Genomic DNA, 26,378 nt, shown 5'->3' on the forward strand with positions numbered 1-26,378 from the left:
ATTGTTTGTGCCTCTGTTGCGTCAAAAAAAGTGACGCAATGGCGCCGCAAGAAGGCTCAAGGTGCTTCTAATTCTGCCCCATGGTGTTACTCCTTCCATTCACATTGATGTGAAGTTGACTCCATTTTAAGAGCATTCATCCTTCAGAAAATACATAAATAGGCACAGCAGCTCAATGCCGTTGTGGGGGCCATCTGTTGGTAACAGGTCTGAAACACACATTGTAGACCTTAAAATCAAAATTGGCAGAATTATTATCCATGTGGCTTCCGTGGGGCTTGAGTGTGTTTTTTCATGTTTTATGTGTGCCAAAAGGCATGCTTAAAAGTGTTGTATGTTCTCTCTGTCTTGTGGTTTGTTCTACTTTTCTTGAGCAAAATTCACTTTGCTTATCTGGAATTTCTTTCCGATGAAGTGAAAGTTAAGAGGCAGTAAGGTGTCAGGAGAGGAATCTCAGACTTCGATGTGAGTGTGGTGGAAATCCTTCATTGTCATGCAACATGCAGGGACTGCCACACATTTTCTTTTATTTGCTCAACTGCAAAAGACGTGTGCGCACTACTTTAGCTTATGCCTGTGCTTTAGGTGACCAGAGTTATTGTTGGCCTCACCTGACAAGCTTCAGTATGTACAGGAGGATCCTGGGTCCTGCAGACGCTCTGCAAATTCTTAGGGCCAGGGCTCTGAAAGCACAGGGCAACCACCATCAGAAGATGATCACGGCTCCTCATTCTTTAGATCCAAAGCGATCAACTGTTCCCCCTGAGAGGTTCATATTCGCTAATTCCCCTATAAGTCCCACTTAATTTGTGAATACCCTTGTAATGGTGCCTATGCAGTTACAATCATAGATTTCTTAATGGCCACTGTGAACACCATAATAATAAAAGTGTACAAAATATGAAAATGTGTCTGCAGAGGATCACCGGGTCCCTTCGGTAATCCACATTGCAATTAGTATAAAATACAACAAATTTTGTTAAATTTTATGGGGCAGATTTATGTTCCCTGGCGCATCCCTGCAAATCAGCATGGATGCGCCAGGGAAGATGCGTCACGCAAGTTTGCCCTTGCGCCACCGCAGATGCGCCGCATTTACAATGCGGTGCATCGTGGCGCAAGGACAAGCAGATACGTGACGCATCTGCCGGCGTAAGGTTGGCGCAGTGCTGAAGTTGCGTCGCAAGCGCGACGCAACTCCAGCACTGTTCCAACCTACCCTATCCCTAACATGGTCCGTCAAGCCTTACGCCTGCTTCAAGCAGGTGCAGGGTTTTGACGCATCAGCGTTGGGAAAGTGACTCAGTGAAATCTTATAGATTTCACTGAGTCACTTTTCAGGGGCGTTCCTGCGTCGGAACGCCCCCCCCCGCGTCGAAACGCCCACGTGAAACCTGATACAGGTTTCACGTGGCGCAGGGCTTTACACCGTGACGCATCTCCATAGATGCGTCACGATGTAAATGGGGCGCAATGTGGCGCAGGGTTTACGCCGCCGCTGCGTCACAAAAGTGACGCAACGGCGGCGTAAAAGGGGCGCAAGTCCCACATAAATCTGCCCCTGTGTTTTTAGCACCCGGATCTCTTTATGGAATTTGGCTCCAGGTTTTGCTGTGTTCCAGCAGCAAAAGTAAGATTCACTCGGATCGCAATCGTTAAAAATGTCTGGATCCAGGCCTAATAATATATCTTAAGTTAACTTCGAATGTGACAGAGGGATACTGAAAGAGGACGAGATCTTTTTTAAACGATTGTAATGCTGAAAACCTAATATATATTTTTCTTAAATTTGCAAAGTACAATTCATTAATCTGTACAAGAAATAAATTGTCCTAAAAATTAGTACAGAGTTTGTGAGAATGCTGCTTGTCTTGTTTAACGACGTTATATTTTCTCACAGTTTCCAATTAAAATTATTATATGATGGAGTCAATTATCGCTGCATATCTAATCTAGCCTCTCGCAGACTGCACATTGAGTAGCTGGAGAAAGAAGCAATACATTTTACCAAGACCCATCGTCCACAGAATGCATCATGCGATAGATAGCTTAAAATGTCAAGCACATTACAATAAGAATACATAAGGTAAAATGTTAAGCAATAACAAAAAGACAGGGAACAGATTAGGGAAATAAACAAATTCACGAATGAGATTCCTACGGATAAATAGAAGTGTATGTCAAATGGCTCGGCGATGAAATGGCATATGAAGTTCCATGTGCTGAAAACAATAGAAAGAATCAAAACTCCAAAACGGTGAAAGATATTTATATTTTCCCATACAGACTTGCTGAAGAAGAAATAAATTGTCCTAAAAAGCAGTACAGAGTTTGTGAGAATGCTGCTTGCCCTCCTGGGACATCTGATTTTAGGGACTGGCAATGTCAGACATTTAGTTTCAGACCATCTTACCAGATGCACCCGACGCAATGGCAGGCTGTTGTTGATGAAGGTAAGAGCCACATTTTGATTTAATAAACCTACCAAACGGAAACGTATAGTGATCCGATATATTTTATTTTATTGTCTTGGTCAAAAATAAATGCATTGTCCATGGAGGAGTTTTCAGCCTCTGCATAGTATCACTTCAAGTGTTTCTGACGAACATGTGATGTATTTATTAGAAGCCAGAGGTGAAAATATGTGATGTTGGGATTGAAAGTTACAGGGGTGTGTTACACAAACTCCTGCTAGGTGGTTCTCAAGGTTGGAGCACAGTGTGTCCGTGTACACCTATGCACTCAAGTGTAGGTGCTCAGTCAAAAGGGGCGGATGCTAGAAAGGCCCATGGTGGGTTCCCCTCTCGTTCTGAGGCAACCTAGACACCCCTTCTTAGAAGCTGGTATTTGGGCCCTATTTCAAGACTCCCCTGGCAACTCAGTCCGACATCAGCCGCAAGGAAGAGTGCCGTAACTGCATTCATACAACCCAGGTGTGATTCCCCAGTTTATGTTTTGTTATGTGTTAGGCACTGGCCAACAGGTGATTCCTCTATTTTCTTTGAGCTGGCCTTATACAGGTAAGTGATTTCTTCTGAATGAATGTACTAGAAGAGGGCTCTGTTGGGTTAGTGAAGAAACACCACACATAGGTGGTTTTGGTACTATTTCGAGACCTACACCACCCGCATAGTTTAGGGGACAGAACCTATAATTGTCTGTAATTGCACTGTTTGACAATCGTGGGGCAAGAGCTCAAGCCTCAAAGTAATGGAAGCAGTAAACCAGTAGTTACTCTGCCCTAATGGAGACCTACAAAATATGCAAAAATGAGCTGCAGCAAGAGGCGTAGCTGTATGACAACAATGCACATGATGGATTACTTGCATAATCGTACTGCACATTTCAAAAACAATCTCCCTTAGTCTAATTACCTTCCCATTGACTTTTCCATATGGTTTTAATATACACATATGATTAGGAACTGATGGCCTGAAATGGGACCCTTTTTTGCAATCAAATGCATTACTATTTTGTTCAGACTAAGTTATTGCAATATAAGGCTTGCATATGATCAATCTAACCTTCTCAACATACATTAAATACATAGAATCTGATTTTATAGGCCTTCTAAGACATGGTAAAATTAATACAACGCGCATCTAATTTACTTGCCAAGCTCTCATACACTGTACAGATCCGTTAAAACTCTCATGTAAAGTAGACCCAATTTATCCCCACAAGCTACTAAGATACTTTTGCCACAAATTTATGTAGGTAATTTTCGCAAAATGTAATTGATAAGAACGAGATCAAAACTGTGATTTTTCAAGCAAATCACTGCACTAGCGTGTGGAATTTTATAAAATATCTACTTGTCCATAGAGCAGGTTGCTTCATAAGTCTACTTGTCCTGTAACAAAATCCACTTGTCCCTTTGGTGCCATGTAGTGCAGCGACACATTATGGCAGCTATCTCATTATATAAGAGCACTGATACAGCCTCTCTGATTATGCCAGGACTCATACCATAGTAGTGTTTGAATACTTGCAATCCCAATATGCTGCCACGTTTCTGCATCTACGTACTGGGGCTGAAGGTAGAGGTAAGCAATAGTTCCTGGGTTAGAATGATCTTTTGTGTCTGTGCAAACCTGCTAACTTGCATGTTTTAAGGGTTTTCAACAACTCTTCTCTAATCTTTTTCCATACTGAAAAATTTTGGAAATTTACTCCTGCCAATGGCAGACGTAAACCTTCTTCCAGAGTTGGGAAAAAAGTGGTTGTAGGGAAAGTAAAATTGCAAACACTCAGATTTTTGCATTAGCAAATCTACGCATGCATAATTGCTCATGCTAAAATGCAGTTCACAAATATTTTCTAGGAGTATTATTTCTTGACCTACTTCTCTAAATTCTTGGGAATACACGAAAGCCGTATATCTGCTCTTAATGCAAGGACATGTACCATGGGTGCACTTTTGAGACTTTCTTTAATAATTGGGCCCCTAATTTGGTCTAGCGTTTACCGTGACTTTTTGCGTTTATTAAAATTCTCTCTCCCTCTCTCTGTATCGGCTGGCTTTACTGTGAGTGACAGCATTCTGCTCTTTCACAAGGAGCATATCGGCACACAAACTAATTTTGTTCAGTTCCAGTAACTACTATGGCAGTGTGTGCTTTTTGAGACCAAAACAATTTTTGCTTTTGCCAATGTTTGTTATAATGGTGAGGGCCCTGCAGCTCTCACACCAATAAGGTGTTCACACATTGACAAAACTAAAAAGCTGACCACCAATTTCAACTTTGCCAATGCTTGTTTATTTTTGCTTCCCATAATGTTATTGAAACTGGTTACACTGATTTTCCATTATGAATATTTTTGGGAAATGCTAGCATGCATCAACATGTTACTTAATGATGCTGTATAGAAACGGTACCTAACATTTTACAGAAGTTTAGCTACATGTTTCTTTCCTGCTTTTATTTTTTTATGAACATTTTACTTTGAAAGCAAAGAATCATCAATCATGATTTCAAGCTTCTGCAAATATTTGTAACAAATCAGAGAGCATTCTGGAAGCATTATACATAGCCTCATATTGCTAAACTTTGAAAACGTGTGTACACATTTATATATAGAAACCACTGCCAGTAGTGCAGTCAGAGTTACAACATTTACTTGGAGCGCCCACCCTAATAATAAAGGCTTTTAATTAATGAACCATAAAAACAAGTTTGAACAGCATTAACATATGGACTAAAATATTACCTTAACTGCAGACCGTGCTCTTCCTTGATCCGTAATGTGGTACTGCAAAAGTGGCAGCCAAAGGGTTTGTGCTGCAGGGGGTTGGGTCTACTTGTCCCAAGGACAAAATACACATGAGAACGTGTTGCCCTTTACCCCAAACAATATGTCCTGGGCGTGGGGCTATAGGGATTCCACATCTGTGTCCTGAGTAATCAGTTTTGCTCATTTCAACATAATTAGCTGTTACCTGACTTCCTTTTTCATGGAAACAGTGGCCCAGCTAACTTGTGTTTTACTATGATCTATAGGTTTCTTTCTGATACAGGCGCCAGTAAAGTAGCACATGGGCAACTGTTTATTCACATAAATACACATAGAGCCAATGTCTAACTTTCCGTTATTGGCGGTGACATCTACTACTGCTTTTATTTTGAACTGACCAAAACAAATCCACAAATCACTTACCCTAACTCCACAGGGTTATATAAAGGGACCATTGCTGGGGAATCCGCTCTCACTCCACTGTCAACGCAAGAAAACAAAGCAATGGAAAAGGAACGTCATAAATATCAACACTTAAGAGCTAGCAATCTGCTGTTCAAAGGCCTGGTCTCCCCACTCAGAAATGAAGGATGTTCATGTCCTCACGGATATCTACAATTCCTTTATCTCTGGTATCATGGACATTATAGCCCTGTTACAATAAAAAAAGCCTCCTCCAAAAACTTCAAACCTCGGTTCAATGACACTCTAAACTCTGAACGCTGTATTCTAAGGGCAGTATCAGACTACAGGAGGTAGCCCATATACCCCATGGAGACTAGGGCAATAATCTGTAACAAACAACAATGTCTCAAAAAGGGTGTTATTTAAAGGTCAAATATATGTAGCACAATTAATTGCTGAGAATTAAATCAAAAGGGGAGAAAACTAGGGAGACATTCCTTTTATGAAATAAATTGTATTTCAGTAAGTAGACATGTTTGACATATTATACTTTATATGTACAAGCACATGGAATGATAGTACTGCGTTACATTGAATGGCATGTAACCTATGACATACTGTGCACAAGTGCTCAGGAAGGACTGTGATGGCGCAAGTGGCACGTGGGGTGGTATGTACAGCGATAGCGACGGACGCAACAGTGGGGTTTAAAATTTGTACATATTTAGGACACCCAAATAGTTAATGATACAGAATGCAAAAATAAATGAATGGGGTATCCTTGAAAGGGGCGCCAGGAGTTCCGGTGTGGAAGTCGCCGGCGTTTCGGCTGTAGAGGTATTAGGCCAGCATCAGGACAGGTTACAGTTTACTTATATTGCAGTGGCAGGATCCAGAATTGAGGTATGGGGCAAGGGCCAAAGTGAAAAAGGAAAGGCCCTGCAACTGAACTTAAAGCAGTTAGCAGAGGCGAGGTACATCAACGGGCCGGCATTAGTGAGGATCCGTGCAATTCTAAGGGCAGCGGAAAGATCTGGAGATCCATACCATCTACCGATCACCTGAACCACCTTAGAGCTGTAAGGAGCTCGTACAACAAAAAAATCAAGAGTGTAAAAGCCGACTTCTTCAGATCCCAACTTAATCAAGCCAAGAAATTATTTTAAATTGTTAGTCAACAATCGCTCAAAGCGCCCATCCGCCCTGACTCTGGCAAAGCCACTCCTACTTGCGCCTTCTTTGTCAAAAAAAGTCAAGCATCAATATCAATCTAGAATCAAAGAGGGCTCTTCCTCCAACTGATAGGTGCACTGCTACAAAATGATCACATATCACCATCCTCAAAATCCTTAAACTGGCTACCTTTCAATACAACTAAGCATCACTTGGATGACTCACAAAGCCCTGCACTTCATGATCTCCATCTATCTGGCTTTCAAATTAGAATTAAATTCTGGAGAGTTTGGCCGTCCGTCTCAAAGTGCAGAATTAATGCTCCCGAAACCACAGTTTTTCCACAAAAAGAGAACACGGATTAGAGTTTTCTCTGGCATTGCCCCCTAAGATTTGGAACTCCCTACCAAGGGTAGCCTGTCGAATCCCATCCACTGCTTCTCTAAAAAAGGAATTGAAAAAAATCCTTAAGCTGAAGTTCATGCCCTTAAGAACTTGGCTCTGCAGCTTTAATACTGCCCTCTTCTCTGATGCTCTGTCTATTACATGGTGGTACTCCTGGGATTAACAGTGTTAGTAGGCCATTACACATTTTTGTATTGTATTTATGGAATGTTCTTCCCCCATTCCTGATCGTTGTCTATTTACATGTGTGTAATCCGGTGATGAACAGTGTTGGTAGACTATGGTCATACTGGTATTGGTTATATTGCCCGCTCTTCTCCCATTATGGGATCTGTCCGACCTTGATTGTTTAAGGGCTCTGAATCGCGCTGATGTCATGCTCGCTTCTTGAACCTATTTGTAACTATTGCTCTTGTCCCACCTTTGTATCCTACCTACCCTAACTGTGAAGTGCCCTAATACCCACCAGGGTCTCAGAAAATAAAATAAAAATAACAACAAAAGTTTACAACAGAACCACACAAAGTACACACTACCCATGTAGTATTTTGGCCATAATTAAAGTTGGCAAAGATATCAAAGTTTGTGAAATGCATACGATTCTTTGACAAGCAATTCTATGTACATTCGTAAATATGTACATTCTGTCTTTGTTGTACAATCTAAGTCTCATTATGGAGTTTCAGCTATGTCTTTCAGTGAGGCTCAATATTTCACCGTGCGGTCACTAGCATATCGCCCACCTCAAGTATAATTAACATTTACCACATGCCCTCGTTAAAAAAATTATGTCCCATGTGGATCTGATGTGTCATACCCCTTAATCTAAAAGTAATGTTATTAGGAGCCATATACATTTATAATACTTTGAACAGATTCAATACTCCACTGTAAAAATAAATTCAACTTGAACGTCATACCTGTAAAGAATTGTATTTCCCATGAGCATATTAAATTCATGGTGATATTAGGTGGTATGCACAAGCCGCAACACATTCTTTTGATTTAATTTTTTAGCAAAGCACAGCCAACAGTTATGTTGACAGTTAGGCTTTGGGGCTTCATCTGGGTGTTTTGCATATAAAAACATAATTGCTTGAAATGTTTTGCATGCTTGACAGTAACAAATGGCCATAAATTTGATGAATTTGGCTGGTTTATAAAAAACAAATTAGTCAACATTAGATGTTGTTGATGCAGTCTGTAACTAAGCAGAGCACTGCTTAGATGCTCCAGAGTTTAATTGGGAAGAGTGAAATAAGTTTTGGCTTTGTTTTATGAAAATCTGACAACTGTTTGGTTACAACTTGTGGAAATGAAGTACTATAGACAGTATTCCTGGAAAATACTTTTTTTACACTTTATTTTCTTAGTTTTGCAAAATACATTGGAAATATAATGTAGACACAGTAAAGACATTGTTCAACACTTCGAAGCTCAAGACAAGCAAGCAGAAAATCAATCGGAGTAAAAAGGAAACTGCTGATTTGAAAGTTAAACTCTTGTAAGAGTAAATTGTCTTGAAGTACTGATAAACTGGGGATTTTAATGACCCAGGTTCCAGTGTACAGTGGGAGTGTCTAACATTGTGTGAGGTAGAGGAAGTTAGTGAATAGGTGCATTTCTCTACTTATAAAAATTAGGATGGGTGCAATAACACGCATGTGCCCAAGATGTCAGCTTAGCATGGAGCTGTGCTAGGTGTGGAGAATACTATGGTGCTCTGTGCTCCCACTCTCTCTTCTGACAATGTGAGATGAGGGCTAGATCTCTTTAGTTCTCTAGGGGCTGATCGCCAGTGTGCCGGACGGCCCTCCGCCTGCTTGCTACAGGTGCAGCCTCAGTGGAAGTGCTGGCCTTAGAGGCTCGCAGTGGCATGGTCTGCTGGGGAGCCTGAGGCGGGCTTCCCATCACTCGCCCACAATGTTGGGCAGGAATACTCTACTGTGGTGAAGAGCAGCTACCCCACCTCTATCCTGTAGACATGGGCGGCCCCTTGGAGAGACATCAGGGATTCCATCAAGCTGCCAAGAGCTGCTTTGGTGAGCTCCCAGAGGGACATGTTACGAGGCCTTCAATCTTCAACCACTACTAGCGGGACACGCTCGCTAAGTGATGGTGTGCCGCTGGAGCAGATTGTCAGTGGTGAGTGGCACAATTAGTGTTTGGTCACCAATTCCTGCATGTTACAACTCTTCTCCCCTTAATTGAAGTGAAACCTTTGCCCCCAGCGCCCTCACCAGGCCGGTCCATCTTATGATTCTTTCTGAGGTGACTTGACCTCGCTTGTACACCGTGCCAGATCTGCAGCACCTACTACTCCTGACATACCCCGCAAAATGATTTTGCACTTGACCCTGGGGGTCTACTGTGCGGGGGAACCTGTGGGTGCCTGGGCCATACTGCAGCATTGTCACAGGGGAGCTGCATTGTGAGTGGACGAGCTGACGATCAGAGAGGATACTATGAGTGTGCCCTGCCTCCCTCATCTCATGTGCTCATGCATCCTGTGGGCCCCTAGCCACTCATCTGAACAACTTGCTTGGATAGGGACTGGCAGAGACCCCCGCCTCTCCCCTGTGGCCATGCTCTCTGTTATGCTCTTACTTTGTAGTTTTGCTGAGAGGCATTGAAATTGGTCTGTTGGCTTACATATCCGATCATTCTCATCAATGGGCAAGAGGGGCCGCTGCGGGCAGGTGAACCTCCTCTTTGTTACCAAAAAGACGTAGTGTCACACAGATGCCTCCAACACCGAGGTGGATCCCTCTCAAGACGCAGTGGGTGATGTGCTCCCAGACAACACAGCCATCTTGCTAGACCTACTCGTAAGCCTGAAATCCACTGACACCAAGACTGACTCGATGACCACTAGCCTTACGGAGCACATGGACAGGCAGGCTTAGTTGATATACAGAGTGGTTCAAAGAATTTCAGACCTGGAGGGTTATACTACTGACGCCTGAACAAAGGTTGAGAAACTTGAGAAGCAGGTCCTAGCCATCGCTACGAATAATGAAGATATAGAGGTGCGCTCCAGGTGCAATAATATCTGTAATATAGGCATTACAGAATCTACCAACAGCAGACATATGGCAACTGACATGGACACCTTGCTTGCTGTGCTCTTTGATTGCCAAGAGTACTCCAGAACATTCCTAGTGGAGCAAAATCATAAGTCACTCAGCCCCTTGGCCTTCACCTGGTGCTCCCATGAGTACCATTATTGCTAGACTGCTTAATTTCTGAGACCATGATGTGGACCTCCTGCTGGCTCAGGAGAAGGGTTTGCATCAATATCAGTGCTCGATATTCTCCATCTTCCCAGACTTCACTGCTGTGGTCCAGGAAACTCAGCGCAAGTTCACTGAGGTCCAGCTCATACTTTGTGACTGTGGCATCAAATATTCCATGATTTACCCTGCAAGACCGAAGGTGGATCTTGAAGGCAATGTTCATATTTTCCAGCAGGCTCAGGAAGACTTTAAATTCTGAAAGTCACTACCCATAAATTGATCCACATCCGTGTCCCAACTGAACCCTGCCATAAGCAAGCATTCCATTGATTGTTCCTGTGCTGCCAGTCTAAGGGGCTGTATCGACAGAGCCCTGACTTCACCCCTTGTGTTTCCACATCTACACCCAGGGTATGTCTGAGCTGCTTCCATGTCCATTCATGTACTTGAAGGCGACCTCTTGATCACCTGCCATTCCTAACTCCCCATTCTGTAACTGCCAATGCACTTGAGGGTTTAGCAGGGAGGGTTGACCCTGCATGCACCAACACCTATTTGTGCTAACTTTTCACTTACCACACCTAGAAGAGTTGTCACATCCCCATGGTGTGAATCAACTATTGTATGCTTCTTTTTTAATGGTAATCTCAATTTGGGTAATCAGCACTGATGGTTGGGGTCTTCAATGTGGGAGGGACTGACGATTTAAATGCACTATTTGTTTCTGGTTATGATAATTTGGTGGGAGATCACTACCTGCTTTATAGAACAGCCGAATCCCAATACACACCTCTGGTTGCATATTATCCCCTCCAGAATGTATGACTACCCATAAGCACTCACTCACTTAGATCAGGTGGAATGTTTGCAGACTTACCAACCGCTGCACAACAATAAGGGTGATGGCATACCTGGACCGACATAGGGGGTCTTAGCCTTTCTACAGTAGACACACATTGCCCCCACATGTCCAAGCACCTTTGCCCCTAAATGGTCCCCAAACCGCTGTCTTTCTTCCTAAATTATGTACTCCGGAGGAGTAGGTATCCTTATGTACTCGCATGTTCCTTTTAAGGTACGACACACAGACTCAGCTGGCAGATTTATCATACTCACAGGCACCCTTATTAAAACTCCACTTACACTGAGCAACACTTACACATCAAACATAGACAACCCCATGTTTGTTGTTGATATTTCTGCAAAGCTGAACACTTACCAGCCAGACAACGTTATTTGAGGGCTACTTGAATCTAGTGCTGGACACAACAGTGGATTCTTCGTGCACTGCTGTGTCCACCAGGCACAAGTGACACGTGTCCTTCATGACATTGACTTGTACTGGTTATAAGTTCTGTGGAGGAGAGCCTAAAGCACTAAAGAATTTGCATTTAATTCTACACCCCATAATTAATTCTCCAGATTAGATTACGTGTTTTCATCCGTGGATCCTGCCCCCTCTGTTGTGGATGTATGGCACTACCCTCATACACTTTCCTACCACTCATTGGTCCTCTTCACCTTGTCCCTTTCCATTTCTCAAATCCATAGACCAAATTGGTACTTTCCACACTGCTCGCTGCTGTATCCAGTTTTCAAAAGTGAGCTCGGGATTACAATTCTTGAATACTTTCAGATTAGTACTTGCTCAGTATTTAAGTAAGCTACTCTTTGGGAGGCCTTTAAAATGCATTTCCAGGGACAGGTTATTTCAAAGCTTGCCAGAGTGTTGAGAGACATTTGTAGGCAACTTGACCATTTGAAAGCAGTGCTACAGGCCCTCATGATCTAGTTTGAACACATGCCTAGCACCACCGGAGCAAAACCAACTCTTGCAGTATTCCTGGGGCTTGGCTGATAGGGACATCCTTCACCTTGAGACATATGTGAAGGCTAGACAATACCGTGAAGGCGAGAGACTTGTCAGTCTGCTAGTCTGGCTTCTCAGGTGTGAGAGAGCCAAAACAAATGTCTCTGAGTAAGAAAACCATGAGGGATACCTCTAAACAGTAGACAACAAAATCCTTATTGAATTTGACACTATTGATTACCTCAACGAAGTAGCTTTAGTGTGGTTAGATGCTGGACACCACCAGGTCCTTTGTAAACTGATCTCTGTCTCAAGGAAGCCGTAGCTGCTTTAGGGTCTCTGGATAGTCTAAAAGCCCAGGGCACAGATGGACTTACAGCCCAGTTTTATAAAGTCTATAAACATGTGCTGATCCCTCCTCTTATTGAAGTTCACTCTGAGACTTAGCAAGACAGAGAACTACCCACCTCAATTTGAAAAGCCCTTATCACTGTACTCCTGAAACCTGACAAAGATCCCACACAATGTGCTTTGTATCGAAACCTCTTCTTGATGAACTGTGATAAAAAAATTCTAGCCAAAATTCTCGCCACCAGACTCTTGGCTTCTTGAGGGCATGAATGCCTCAGTGTAGTCTGGGTTCGTACCTCACAGATCCATGGCATTCAATCTCCGTACAATCTCAATCAGATCAATCCAGAGGTTCAGGTAGCCATTGTGCTGCTTGACACTGAGAGGGCTTTTAATTCTTTAGAGTGGCCTTTCCTCCTAGATACCCTCAGACGGTATGGCATACATAACAATATTTTTGCCCTTATCTAGCTTCTACACACTTGTCCAACCGCCTGCATCTCCATTAATAGTTTGACTTCGAACCCCTGCTCAATCACGTGGGGGATGCAAGAAGGCTGTCCTCTATCTCCCCTATTGTTTATAATGGGTATGAACCATCCAGCCAGGTAGCTGGAAGAAAATTATATACACAGAGATCTTGATTTTCAACATGGATGTCTGCTGCTATCCCTGTATGCAGAAGACATGTTGCTGTTCGTTAAGGAGCCAGGGACCAATCTAGTCCCGCTGATCTGAGAGATTATTCTGTTCGCCACCTATTCAGGGGTCTCAATACACTGGGCAAAATCAGACCTTTTCCCAATCATTGACTGCTCTGATGCAGTCTCTCTGGGGTACCCAATTAGCTGGGTTACCGACTAAGAGAAATACCTCAGTGTTTTCCTCCATAGGTAGCCGGAGCAGGTGATCAGGCTAAGTTATGGCCTACTGATACATAGTCTATCACGAAATAGATGCTTGGCTCCTGCTCCCACTATCCCTTGCTGGTAGGGCAGCCCTGATAAAAATGGTGGTCCTCCCTTTATCATTATACCTTTTCACGAATATTCCTATACCCATGAATAAACAATTCTTTATCCCGCTTTGAGTTCATCTGATAAGGTTATTATGAGTGAATAAACTGACAAGGATTGTCAGCAGCCTGCTGGTATTTCCTTTTCACCTTGGAGGGTTCTGGGTCCTAGACCTCAAACTTTACTACTTGGTAACAAAATGAAGTTTCCCTAAGTTTTGGTACTATTCTGATGCACAAATTGCTTACCCTATACTGGAGAGGTCTCAGACTGAAGGGATTCTGTTGTCCTTACTACTACCTATGGGTCTGCCCCGGCAACAGAGAGAGTCAGAGAGAGATCTGCACTTGCTGGGCCTGGTGATATCTCTGTTGCCAATCCAGCATTTCCTGTCTATACTCCTTGGCGATCACATTTGCACCCCAATCTCATTCTTCTGTTCATGCTTGAGCGCGTGGTACAGAATACTTTGTCAAAAATGGCTATAGTTGAAATGAGGCATCTTTAAGCTAATGGCATCCTTATTTTTCTGGACCAATTCTACTCACACATTGTTGCCACTGCTTAGACGTCTTCATATATGCTCGGCCACGTGGCACAGTGAGGAAGACCTGCCTGGAATTCTTGCAAGAATCCACCGAATTTCTTCTGCAAACAATATTTATCATATCTCCTGACATTACTAGATGGGTCTCTAAACTGTACAATCTGTTGATACAGATAAGAATGGTCAGAACTGAACAAGCTAGAGGCTAGGGAGTGAGACCTGGGGACATCCTTCCCCCCCCCCCCCCCACGGCCCGCTTGAAATACTGCTCTGCCCAAATTAATACCCTGCCCATGAATTACAGGCACAAGTTACTGCACTATACATGTTTGCACCAGGCCTATGTCATGTCCAAAAACAACAAAGATTGGCCCCAGTCTCCGGCCCAGTTGTCATTGGTGCGGATAAGACAACAACGTTTACTTCATTTGATCAGGGACTGTCCTTCTATCCTCAACTACTGGCATGAGATCCTCGGGATAACACAACATAATCTACAACCAGACCCATTGTTAACGGTACTAGTTTATGTCAAGGATGTCCCATTGGAGGTACTGTGCCTTACTGATGTAGCCAAACAAGTGGTGGTGATTACCTGGGGATGGGTAAGAATACCCAGGACCACTGACTGGCAACATGAACTGGCAATCTGTTATGACTGAGTTAAAAACTACACTCTCCTAAAACCACCTACATCCCAGACACGAGATATATGGAGTCCATACACAGCCTATCTCCTTCACAACACGTCTGAAGACACACTGTGCCTTACGCAGGAAGAATCTGAGTGAGGTACTCCTACACTGTGTAGCTATGAAGTTTACTCAATTCTGATACCTCCCTATCCTCTTCCATGCTGCAGTTCTCTCCTGAACTTCTATATAGGTATATTTATGTTGCATCAGTGATCGACAATCCACTATACATGACCATGTTTGTTATTGTATTTTTTTCTAAACCACAAATGCTAATAAAAAAAAGAGAACTGTAAACCTTAACTTTAGCTGGGCCAGTAGAAAGCGCCAGTCAGCGTAACATCTAAGGGTCAAGGGGGAGGGTGCTAGTCATGTAATTCTGAGATACAACTTCGGGGTAGACTGGGAGGGCTATCTATTTATGTAGTTCTGAGGAAAGGCAACAGTGCAGAAATCTGGACGTGAGTGGACAGTGAGTATAAATGGGATGATGGTGTTTGGCGTATGGTATGCGTACTGTCCTTCTTTGTTCAGGGGGTAAAGCATCATGCCTGGGTTCCTTCCCTCTGCTATCGGATAATTGCAAAGAACATTATTCTCTTTCCTTTGTAAGTCCTTACTTTCTGCCTAGATCCAATGTAAGACCACTGAGCACCATATTAAGAGAGAGGGGGCTAGGGTTGATTTCCATGTATAATTAATCCCTCATTTGGCTAAAAGAAGACCATGGTCCAGAAAATGTGCTGCAGCTCTGTGATTTTAGGTCAGTGGAACATTCCCAAGGCACACACCTCTCGTACAGGCTGAAGCGCCTACCAATATAAGTGGATAGTGTGTAGAAAATCTGGTCCCAGTAGGAGGAGAACTGGCTTGTCCAAAGCATATATTGGAAGTCTGCATTTGCAAAGGCACAAGGGGGGCAAGAGGTGCTGGTTCCTGGGAAAATTGTGTATAGTTTGGCAGGGGAGAGATAGGCCCAGTGTACGATATAGAACTGAGTCAATATTAACCGGCATTTCAGGAAATTCTATAAAGGTAGTACAATGTTCCTGCTAATTTCTTCCGACTTAATGCCCTCTCAGACTCTGCTTTACAGATTTCATGCAGATGTTGATGGGGTGTAGGAAGTGGATTGTTCAGTGATCTATAGAGTCAGGTGGCACACTGTTTGCTGTTACCAATAGTATTCAGTGTAGGGGTCAATTGATGCACGGTTGGTTCTGTGTCTACTATTTCCCGTCTTGTGCATAAGATTTGGGACATTAGACTGTATGTTAAAAATTGCCCTCCTTGTAGTTTATATTGGTCCTGCAGGGTCAGAAGGGATTGGAAGAGACTGTCCTTAAATAAGTCTCCCAGGGTGTCCAGCCCCGCTGACCATCATTGCACAATACTCTTCTGAGCTAGGACAGTTTGTTGCGTTGAGAGACCCAGAAGGGGAACACTGAGGACATAGAGAGATAGTTATTTTGTGATTCGGCAAAGCCATGCCAGGTACTGCAGTGCTACTAGAAGTAACTTGGAGGAGACACGGATGGGTCCGAAACCGGTAAGGGCTAGATTTCATCTTCAGAGATCTTTAGCGACCTATCTATTAGCCAAGTTTCTTCTAGAGTGACCCCTGCGAACCATCTGGCCAACCACTGCAACTGGCCTGCTAAGTAATAAGCCTTGAAGCTGCGGGCCTCCAGGCCTCCCTGATCTGTAGGGAGTCTTAGAGTGGCTAGGGCCACCCTCTGGCAGCCCCCTGCCCATATATCAGGTAGTCCCCTAGACGTGCATGCAAGTCTCTTATGAACTGACAGGTTAAATAAATGGGGATATTCATGAAATGATTTAGAAGTGTAGGTAGTATCATCATGTTCAAGATGGCGATACGTCTCATAACAGAAAATGGGATTGTTCATCAGAAGGTTATCTGGCTCCTGAGGGAGGAGCCACACCTCTCCAGGTTCCCCTCTCATGTATTCTCTTTGCTGTGATATATATTTATTTCCAAGTATCACATAGTATTGTCTTCCGATTTAAGTATTTCCTTCCTTAGTGCGGTTATTAGAGGGGGAGCACCACGGTTCAAGAGAAATAGGCACAATTTCCCCCCATTAACTTGAAGTCCTGAGGCCCGTCCAAATCTATCTAGTAAGAGAGCATCACACCTAAGTCTAGCTTGGGGCCTCTCAGAATGAGGAGGACATTGTCTACATAACAGGAAATTATGTGGACACCTCCTGGGTGGGTGGATGCCACTTACTTGCCCTGCCTGTGACATTAATTTCCAGTGGCTCCATGGTCAAAGCAAAAAGAATGGGCTAGAGCAGCCAGGCCAGTCTAATGCCTCTATCAACAGCAAATGGTTCAGAGATGCAGCTACCTTTTCTGACCCTGGTCACTAGATCTGTGCATACCAGTTGTGCTGAGTATAAAAAACAGGTTTCAAAACTAAATTTATGGAGGACCACGATGAGGTAGCTCCAGTTAAGCCGATCAAATGCTTTCTCTGAGTCCAAAATAAAGGTCCCAGTTTCAGGGCATAACTTCAGCATGTAGAGTCTTCAGATATTTTCAGAGGTGCTCCAACCTGGAACAAAGCCATTCTGATTAGGTTGGATCAGAAGTGCCAGAACTGTAGGAACACAGGGCACAAGGACCTTCCCAAGGGTCTTGCAATTGAGAATGGAAAATAGCCTATAAGATGAGGGATCGACTGGCTTTTTCCTGTGGCTTTAAGATGGGTACTAAAGAGGATTCTTTTAGTGATTGGTGCAGAGTACCCTTCTCCAGAGGCTTTTGGAAGAGCTGTTTCAATTTAGGAGCTAGTATGCCAGAATAAGCTTTATAGAATTCTATGGAGAGGGCGTTCAATCCAGGTGTTTTAACCATGGCCAGGTCCTTGATAGTAGTTTGTATCCCCTGTGGCATGGTAGGGCTGTCTAGATTCTCCCAAGTAGTAGCCTCAGCTCTAGGGAGGTCTAGATCATCCAGAAACTTGTAGATCTCTAGCAGTGAAGGCCAGGGGTAGCACTGGAGAGACCACTGTAGAAGTGACACAGAATTTGGCAAAGTGTCTGGTGAGAATAGACCAAAGCACCTATCTCATTTTAGAGAGTAGTGATAGGGGGGCATCTGGATTCAGAGGACAGGATCCAGGCGGTGACCAGATTAGTCCGCCTCAGTGTGTGTATGGGCAGTGTATTCTGTCCAGTCAAGACTAAATAGTTTTTCAATTAAACTTGCTTCTTCCTTGTGAAGATCTCCCAAGGTCACCCTCACAGAGTGGTCAGACATTGCCCTGCGCTCTATGGAGAATAAAACACTTTTCAAGTAAATGTGCCAAACCAAACTAAAAAGAGGCAACATTAGTAACTACTTTTTCTGGGTTTGTTCTTCTTCGAGCTGCTAAGCATGAAATTCGAGGTTACTGCCGGACCACAAAAAGAAGGTTTCAAACCTTTTGCATACTAGCATGGCTTCCAGCCTCGACCCACTGATGAATTTTTGATGCCATTGTTTTCCACGCACTTTTCTTTGCTTTTTCTTTAAAAATTAATAACTCTTATTCACCTTAATGGTTTACATTTTGTGTCATTACTATCAAGAAATTACAATCTTTCATATGAAACTTGGTTTGGAAATGTTAACTAATTTATTTTGTGACTTTACATTTTTTGTTGATACGGTTGTTATCTGCATATTACCTGAGGAAGACGTAGCTGGTCTGCAGAGCAACAAGGGTCACATCAAGATTTCTCACAGAACCAGTGTTTACTTCTAGATGCCATATTGTTAGAACTGTGATGGAGCTTAGCCATTAGCCCATCACATGTGAGTCTTCACTCCCTTATACTTTCACAATTCTGTTTACTGCACTTCTTTAAGGGATAACTCCCACAGCTTTGTTCTCCCTGTGTGGTCCTATCACTTGAATCATCATTGCTTACATAGGCAAAAAGGTTGCTTTTCAAAATGTAACAGCATACTCCAATATTTGGCACTCAATGACCTACGATGTAATTGAACATATTTAAGCAGTAAATAGCTGTTTAATTTCCAGAAGCAGAATTACCCATTTTAATAATTATGGCAGGTAGTCTCAATGCTCATCAATCAGATTTGTATGGCAGACACCAGATTGCTAATTTCAATGCCCATGTATTTAAAAATGTGTTAAGCTACTCAAATATGAGTACTATAATTATGTCTATACTTGGGAAATGGATCCGACCCATGTGTGGACATAAAGATGGTACTCGTAAATGCCCTTTGTGAATTCCCAAAGTCATAAACTTAGACGTTTGGTCATCGAACATCGAAGTTTACCTTTGTGAATCGGGCCTTACATGTCCTAGTGCCTAGCATACTAGAGAAAATGGGTTGCTTTGCATACATGAAGTTGAAGCCATTTTGGGCTTGGCTATAGGCCTATCCATTTCATGATTATCCAGTTTGGACTAGATATAACTCAGATACACAACGTCAAAAGCATGCTCCTCAGTAGTGGAGTTCGACTAAAAAAGATAAACCCCTACAAGCAAAGGTGGCAATGGATCTTATTGAAAAAAGGCAAGGTGATGGATGACCCCAGGGGAGATTTTTACTGCCAGAGTGCTGGACACGTCTCCGGTAGTGTTCAAGGTTACGTTTTTCTTTTTTAAAAGAAGGCACATTGTATCATATATTTAAGAAGTTACTGAACAAACATATGTCAGCTTTATTGTTTAGAGAATTTAGCGACAGTTTAATGGTAACAAGCAGTAAGATTCTCATAACCTCTTTTCTGAAATGGTATCTTAGGGGTCCACAGTAGGAGCCAGTCATTGGCATAGTGTTGGGGCAGCAGACAGGTATTTTAAAGCAAATATAATTATCTTTTCCATCAAACAACATCAGTCTCAACCATTGTGCTAGTACCTCCTCCTGAGACCCTGCATTAGATTTGGTTGCTAAAATGTACTGCAGTTCAGATTGACTAATTTGTCCATCGCGTTGCTACTGCAACATGTTGATATATGCCCATTTTTATGTTCCATACAATAGTATTTATTTTAGGGATTGCCAATAAGTGATCTAAAATTAGTTCTCCATGTGCTTTTAAGTAGCTAACAGATGTGTAGTCCAACCACATATATCGTCCCAATGATCCAGAGTAAGAAAAGAGGCACAGCCCTCTGCACAGTACCAAAGGCAACACTTCCTAGCCTCAGAGCCTTGAAGGTGCAGTCAGCCAAATAATAGGGACACACAAACACTCACACTCCACCCACACAGGCACACATTGAGGGTGACAGTGTGGACCTGCAGCATAACTATTTGCAATGCAGCATAATGGACCAGATGCATGGTAATTGGTTGTATTGTGCCACAGGATCCAAGCTATACCTCGCTGATGAGGTCGCAACTGCTCTGGTATTCTGGATAAACTGTGCCCATCACGTGAATAGTGACACTGGGATAATGCTGACCATTCTTGCCATAATATGGATATTTTTGGGCTAGGAATAGCCACCTTGGCAGAGTGGTGACCATCCTTGACATATTCCTAACATCCTTAGCCTAACTGTAGCCCTTATTTGTCACATGTGGCCATACTTGATACATTGTGGGCATCCTTGACATTATGATGCCCAGAACTGGCATAATGGGCGACAAGAAGACTGGTGTCAATTCTTGGAATATTGTAGAAATCCTTCACTTAATTATGGATGCCCCAGGCGTGGCTGTGGCCACACCTAGCATAATCATGGGTCAGAATCTGTGCATGTGAGGCAATTGTAGATTGAGAATTTGATAAAAATGGCAAGCAGATTTTCGGGGTCCAAATGTTAATTTACTGTAAATAAACACCTGCATTTTGACGGCATTGTTTTGCTTTTCACAAAAATGACAGCTTCTGTTTGGGTTATTTGAGTTTGTTTACCTAACAATTGCATTGTATAACAAAAGTCATCTATTTCTAGAAACTGAGAAGCCATTTTTTGTAGACATCATGACTGAATTTACAAAATATACTTAAATGTGTTATTTGAATGAAAATCCATTCTAAGTTTCTGAATCATATTGCTGAAAACTTCTATTGGCATTAGAAGGCACTTACTTCTAAGGTAGTTATTTTTCCACTCGTGTACGTTTTTAGTTGATAAAGCTTTTTAGGGCAATTCTGCTTGTAACCTGGCCTGATCCACTGGAGACTTCAATAATGTTCATTTTTGAATATGGCGTTAACTGTTGAAACCTTACCTGATGTGACTTACCGAGATCTGTTTTTCGGGTAGGTCAGAGTAATTTTCATTTGTCATAAGCAGTTGGTAGTAAAGAACAAGTTGGAAAACTCTATTCTAGCTGGACTCCTCACTTCTCTTATGGTATGAGTTTCTGATGACAGGGAGGATTGGACCTCACACTAAGACACTCATTCAACTTATCATGACAGTGTTGGTTAAGGTGCAAATGAATGTTTGCAATAAATCATGAGTCTGATGTTTGCGGTACTTACCTTATTCACAGGTCCAGGTAATTTTTGTAAGGTAAAATGTTGTCATAAAAGCACATACTAAGATTGCACACCTGGCGATTGGAAAACACATTTTCTTACTGTGTTAGCCTACTTTCCTCTATTCTGAAATGGAGAACTTGAAATAATCTTGTAATGCCACAATTAGTAAATTCTGCACAATGAAGAACTGTTTACCAGATGGTATAATACAATTTGCACTTAAGCCTTTGGTGATGACTTGACTGTTAAGTAGGGATACTGTAAAGAGAAAAGGGAAATCCTCACCTAACAACGAATCTCAGAAAATTGAAATGAGGCAATAAATAATACTTAGAGGCATACCCTCAAAATAAGTGCGGGCACACAATCATAAAGTCCCCCAGCTTGACAATTCTCTGCAGTTGGTCTTATAAGTTCCATACCAGACTGAAGTGAAACTCTTTCATGTGACCTTTTTCCTGCATTCTATTTGTCTGTAGAGCAAGTCATTCATCCTGTGGGTTTCACTTCTGTTAAACCCTTTGGGGGATATTCTCAACAATCGGGGAAAACAATCGTTAACCTTATTTAGCGTGCATTTTCTTATCGCCGTGTACTGCGTGAAATTATTGCTGTGTTAGCAGCGTATTCACAACACGCTGCGAACAGGCAATAGTTTCAGGCGATAGGAAATCTGTGGTTAGCGGAGGAAAACTACCAATAGGCCCCTTAGCGGGAAAAAACTCACGTTAGCCAGCCCAACTTGAGTTTTTTCCGTCTCCAATGCAAAAAATAGCCTATCAGTCAACATCCAATAGAAAATAGGTATAAAAACCAAAAAAATGCAGAATCAAGCAGCCTGGGCCAAGTGCAGCACACATCAACAACCCCTGCAAGCCACCCAACATCCAGGGTGACCAGGATGAGAGCCAGGATGCCTCCCTGGACCTGCTTCTGGAGCCTGGATGCCTTGCTGGACCTGCGTCTGGAGCCTGGATGCCTCGCTGGACCTGTTTCTGGAGCCTGGAGTGGAATGCGGAGGAGCTGTGGAGTCGATGAGCCTTGGCGGTAGACATTGAGGTGCGACTAATACCTGGTGGTGAAGTCTGGCAGGTCGCATGGAGACACGTTGCTGACCTGTGTGAGAAGACCGCCTTGTGTACCTTGGAGCTGTTAATAGTAGAGGCGCTCCTGCGCCCCAATGTAGGGAGGTCTGCATTGCATACTACGATCCACCACTACACCGGGGTGCACAGAGGAGATTACCAACGGTGGGTGCCACCTCTCTGCATCACAGGGCAGATGATGTTGGGCTGGCCAGACACTGTTGAGGGTGAGGCCCCTGAGCTGTGTCAAACTTGTGTGGCGGGAGTGCTGCAACTTCACGCCTAAGGGGGCCCTGCTGCATCAACTGCATCGGGAGGTTCACCAGCGGACTTGGTGGTGACTGCTGTACCCAGGCTAGTGAAATCCCACCTGTCTGATGCTCCTGCTGGCTGAGTCACAAATTTGGAGAGAGTGCAGCGGATTGCACTACTGTGTCAATGTCCAGGTAAGGAGAAGGTGGGACACATAGCACAGGACGCCTGAGGGTTGAGTTGCCCAGGCCTAGCACACGTGGATGACGCATCCCCAGTGGCGGCTCATCCACTATGGCAGAAGAGCGTCGCCCCACTGCATTCAAGCAGTGCAGAGGAGGAACAATCATCACATGATGATAACTTACTGATGTAACTGTGCTTTGTTTCCTTTGCTAGGACTGCTCCAAGCACGGGGCAAGGCATGGGCGGATTGGCATGCCCACTCAAGTGTGCAATGACTGTTTGGTCGGCCCACTCAAGCCATCCATAGCAGTCATGCGCACTTCCCTGTTCGTAATGCAGGCTGCATTACAGCCTGCATGGAGAACATGCCCACCCCTCCAGCCCCTGGCTGCATGCCTTGTCCCATTGCCAATTACCAATCCCACTGCTGCATCACAGCGTTGTGATTGCCTCAGGGGAGGGAGCCTGGCGGCGTACTTCCTGTTCCTGGAAGCAGACGCAGGAGAGCAGGAGCAACGAAGACACGGGACCCAGGTTCGAGGTAAGACTTCCCTTATAAAAATATTTACAACACCCGCTCTCACAAACTTCCCCGCATCCACGCCACATCTAGTGTTCTTTCCAGCATTTACCACCTCACAGCTGTCCAGCCCCCCCAGCACTTCTCTATGGCGGCTGCTGTGTGCCCATGCACAGCGGGCGTACCACTTGTGTGCCAAAGGCAGAAACATGGTTGCGATGCATGCCATTCCATCGCTTTCCATTCCAATGCATACTAATACTAGGCACATTGCAACAGTAGAGTAAGTGTTGCATAGCGGAGACGTTAATATCACTATTCCCACTTCAGTGAATGCAACCCAAAACTAACCTTTGCACCCCACACCCAACGTGAACCCTGATATTCCTTTTTGAGCCCCCATAACACACCCAAAAATCAAATTCGACCCAAATACACACCCCAATTTCCATATTTTATCCGAAAAGAGACATGATTTTTATGTTTTACCCCAAAACACACCCCAATTTGTATATTTTACCCCAAAACACCCCCCAATTTTCATATGTTACATCCAAAACACATACCCACCCGAAAAACTGTAAATTACCCCATTACTGACCTCACCATGCATTGTAATCAAATGCGATGTAAAGGCACCTGTGTTGTCGGAGTTGCGTAGTTAATGATGTATTGCCTGCATTGTACTGGACGTCTCCAATGCCAAAGGCAACCCATAGGCTGGCCTGTTTGCATCCGTCTGCCCCTGGACCACGCTCAGCACCAAGGGGCCTTCCTCTTGGACACTCCATCACTAGAACGCCAGCACCGTCCTTGCCATCAACCCTGGATGCCACCTCGCCTGGCAGGAACAACCTCTGCTTCGGAACGGAATGGACATCGCCATCACTGACGGATCAAGTATCCCGTCAAGGAGCACCCCGACTGTCAAGCAGGAGGCATTGCCATCAACTACCGGAGCACACTCCGACTGACCACACAATCTAATGACCCAAGGGTGACCATGGAACAACTCAAATTCCAGATCCGGACCAACCCCAAATCCATCCTCTGTGGCACACTCATCTGCAGGACCCATGGACCCCAATTCTCTGATACCATTGTAGACCTCATTGCACACCAGCCTCTCCCATCCACCGATGACATCCTACTCGGTGGACTCAAGTTCCACCTGGACAACCCCAGTGACCAGAACAACACCCTCTCCTGGGGAAGCTCAACAACATCAAAGTCAAGCATCTAGTCACTCCAGCAAGCAACATGGCATGACACACGGTCGAGCACGTCTCCTACGCCAGTTGGACATTCAACTACAGCCACACCACAGGACTCTCCTGGACCAACCATCATTGTATTCATCACATCTTCACCATGCCCACCGTACACCACTGCCATCATTGCACGCCTGATGGGAAGTCTTACCTCGAAGCCGGGCAGGCGTAAGGGTGACGCAGTGCCACAGGGATAGGCTGGCCCCATGCATTGCTGGAGTTGCGTCATGGTTGTGACATGACTGCAGCAATGCCTGACTTTAGCACAGACAGACACGTCAGGATTCCAGACGTTTGTGTCATTACTTGTGTCATGCAGCGCTGACACACTTTTTATGAGTGAGGCCCAGGAATGGCCACTATCTTATTGATGGTGCGCAGTCCTGCCCTATAATTTTGTAGCAGGGCAGCACAGCAACATTGCTTGCAGTGCAGTCCAGCAACAAAACCTGCTGAAATGAGGCCCCAATGGTTATCTCCACTTTAAGACCAGATATTTTGTGGTCTTAAAAAACTGCCTCTAGTTGCAGTTAGAGCCAGTTTTTGTGGTCCTCTGGACGTAATGATTCCCCTTGTGAATATGGAGATGTTGGGTTAATGGCAGATTTTGCATGGGAATGCCTCCCTTGCATTTCATTAGCGATAAATATCGGCAACAGAAGTAGTGATCTTTTAAATGGACGTTTGCACCAAAAAGCTGTCGCTAACGGCTGTTAGCAACAGTTTGGTAATACAGCATTAATAATATTGCCGCATTAGCGGCAGAAAAGTGCGGCTAACGCGGCGATAAATCCTTGAGAATATGCCCCTTAGTGTCTTTCTGTGCCTAAACATATTGTTAGCAAAAGTCCCTATCCATACAATTTTAATTATTGTAAAATATCTACCAACGTATATTTTGATAATACTCTGGTTGCAAAATGTAAACACATGTGCTTAAATCTTCAGAAGCAATGTTGCACTAAGATTTTTTATCCCTAATGAAATGCTTTATCTTTTAAGTTCCAGGCAGAACGGATTGCTGTCTATCAGAACACAGATTTCATGGCCACTCATTGGACTAATGAAGTCCACTACCAGCTATCTTTTCATCTGTACATCCATTCCTCTGCCTTTCCATCCTTCATTTTGTTTAAGAACACCTGATTGTTTCTTGCCTGGTTCTTGGGAGTCTGTGACTTTCGATATGCGTGTTCTGTATTCTTGTGTTTCAGAACAGATGTATTTGCCTCTATGTCTGCTAGCATGGATTACTGCATGTCTGGTGGTATTTATACATAGGTGTATGCAGGAGTGCGTGCACTGTGCTGTATATATGGTGTTCTGTATGTGTGGCGTGCTGGCCTGTGTGTGCAGTGATTTCTGTTAGTATTTTAATTTGCATGTATTTGTTATGTATGGCTTTTAGTGTGAATGGCTGGATTCTAAATCTTGAAATTCATTGCTGTGAGGTAACAACAGTGGGTAACGGGAAGGGAAGGGAAGAAACCAGCACATGGACCTCATAACTTTGCATAGGGAAATAAGGCACATTCAATTAATACATTTACCTACTTCTAAAATGACACGATAAATAAACAATTTTAATACATGTATAAATGTAATTATCACAACACAAGCTCTTCACGTTAATGTTTTGTGCTAATAACATTCACTTTCTTAGTTAATTCTCCATATTACTTTCACATGGGCCTAGCCACA

The 26,378-nt window shown here is 43.6% G+C and overlaps 1 protein-coding gene across 1 annotated transcript in view; it reads left to right on the forward strand.

Annotated features, from left to right (window-relative positions):
* The window catches only part of ADAMTS19 (ADAM metallopeptidase with thrombospondin type 1 motif 19), a 1,193,695-nt gene that overhangs the window by 791,626 nt on the left and 375,691 nt on the right, over window positions 1-26,378 (forward strand). Inside the window, exon 13 of the mRNA XM_085632713.1 lies at window positions 2,287-2,453. Within this exon, the coding sequence (XP_085488839.1) occupies window positions 2,287-2,453 (167 nt within the window). The remainder of the gene's footprint in view (window positions 1-2,286; window positions 2,454-26,378) is intronic.

The sequence above is a fragment of the Triturus cristatus genome, chromosome 2_1, assembly GCF_964204655.1.
Source record: "Triturus cristatus chromosome 2_1, aTriCri1.1, whole genome shotgun sequence".
NCBI classification, from domain to species: domain Eukaryota; kingdom Metazoa; phylum Chordata; class Amphibia; order Caudata; family Salamandridae; genus Triturus; species Triturus cristatus.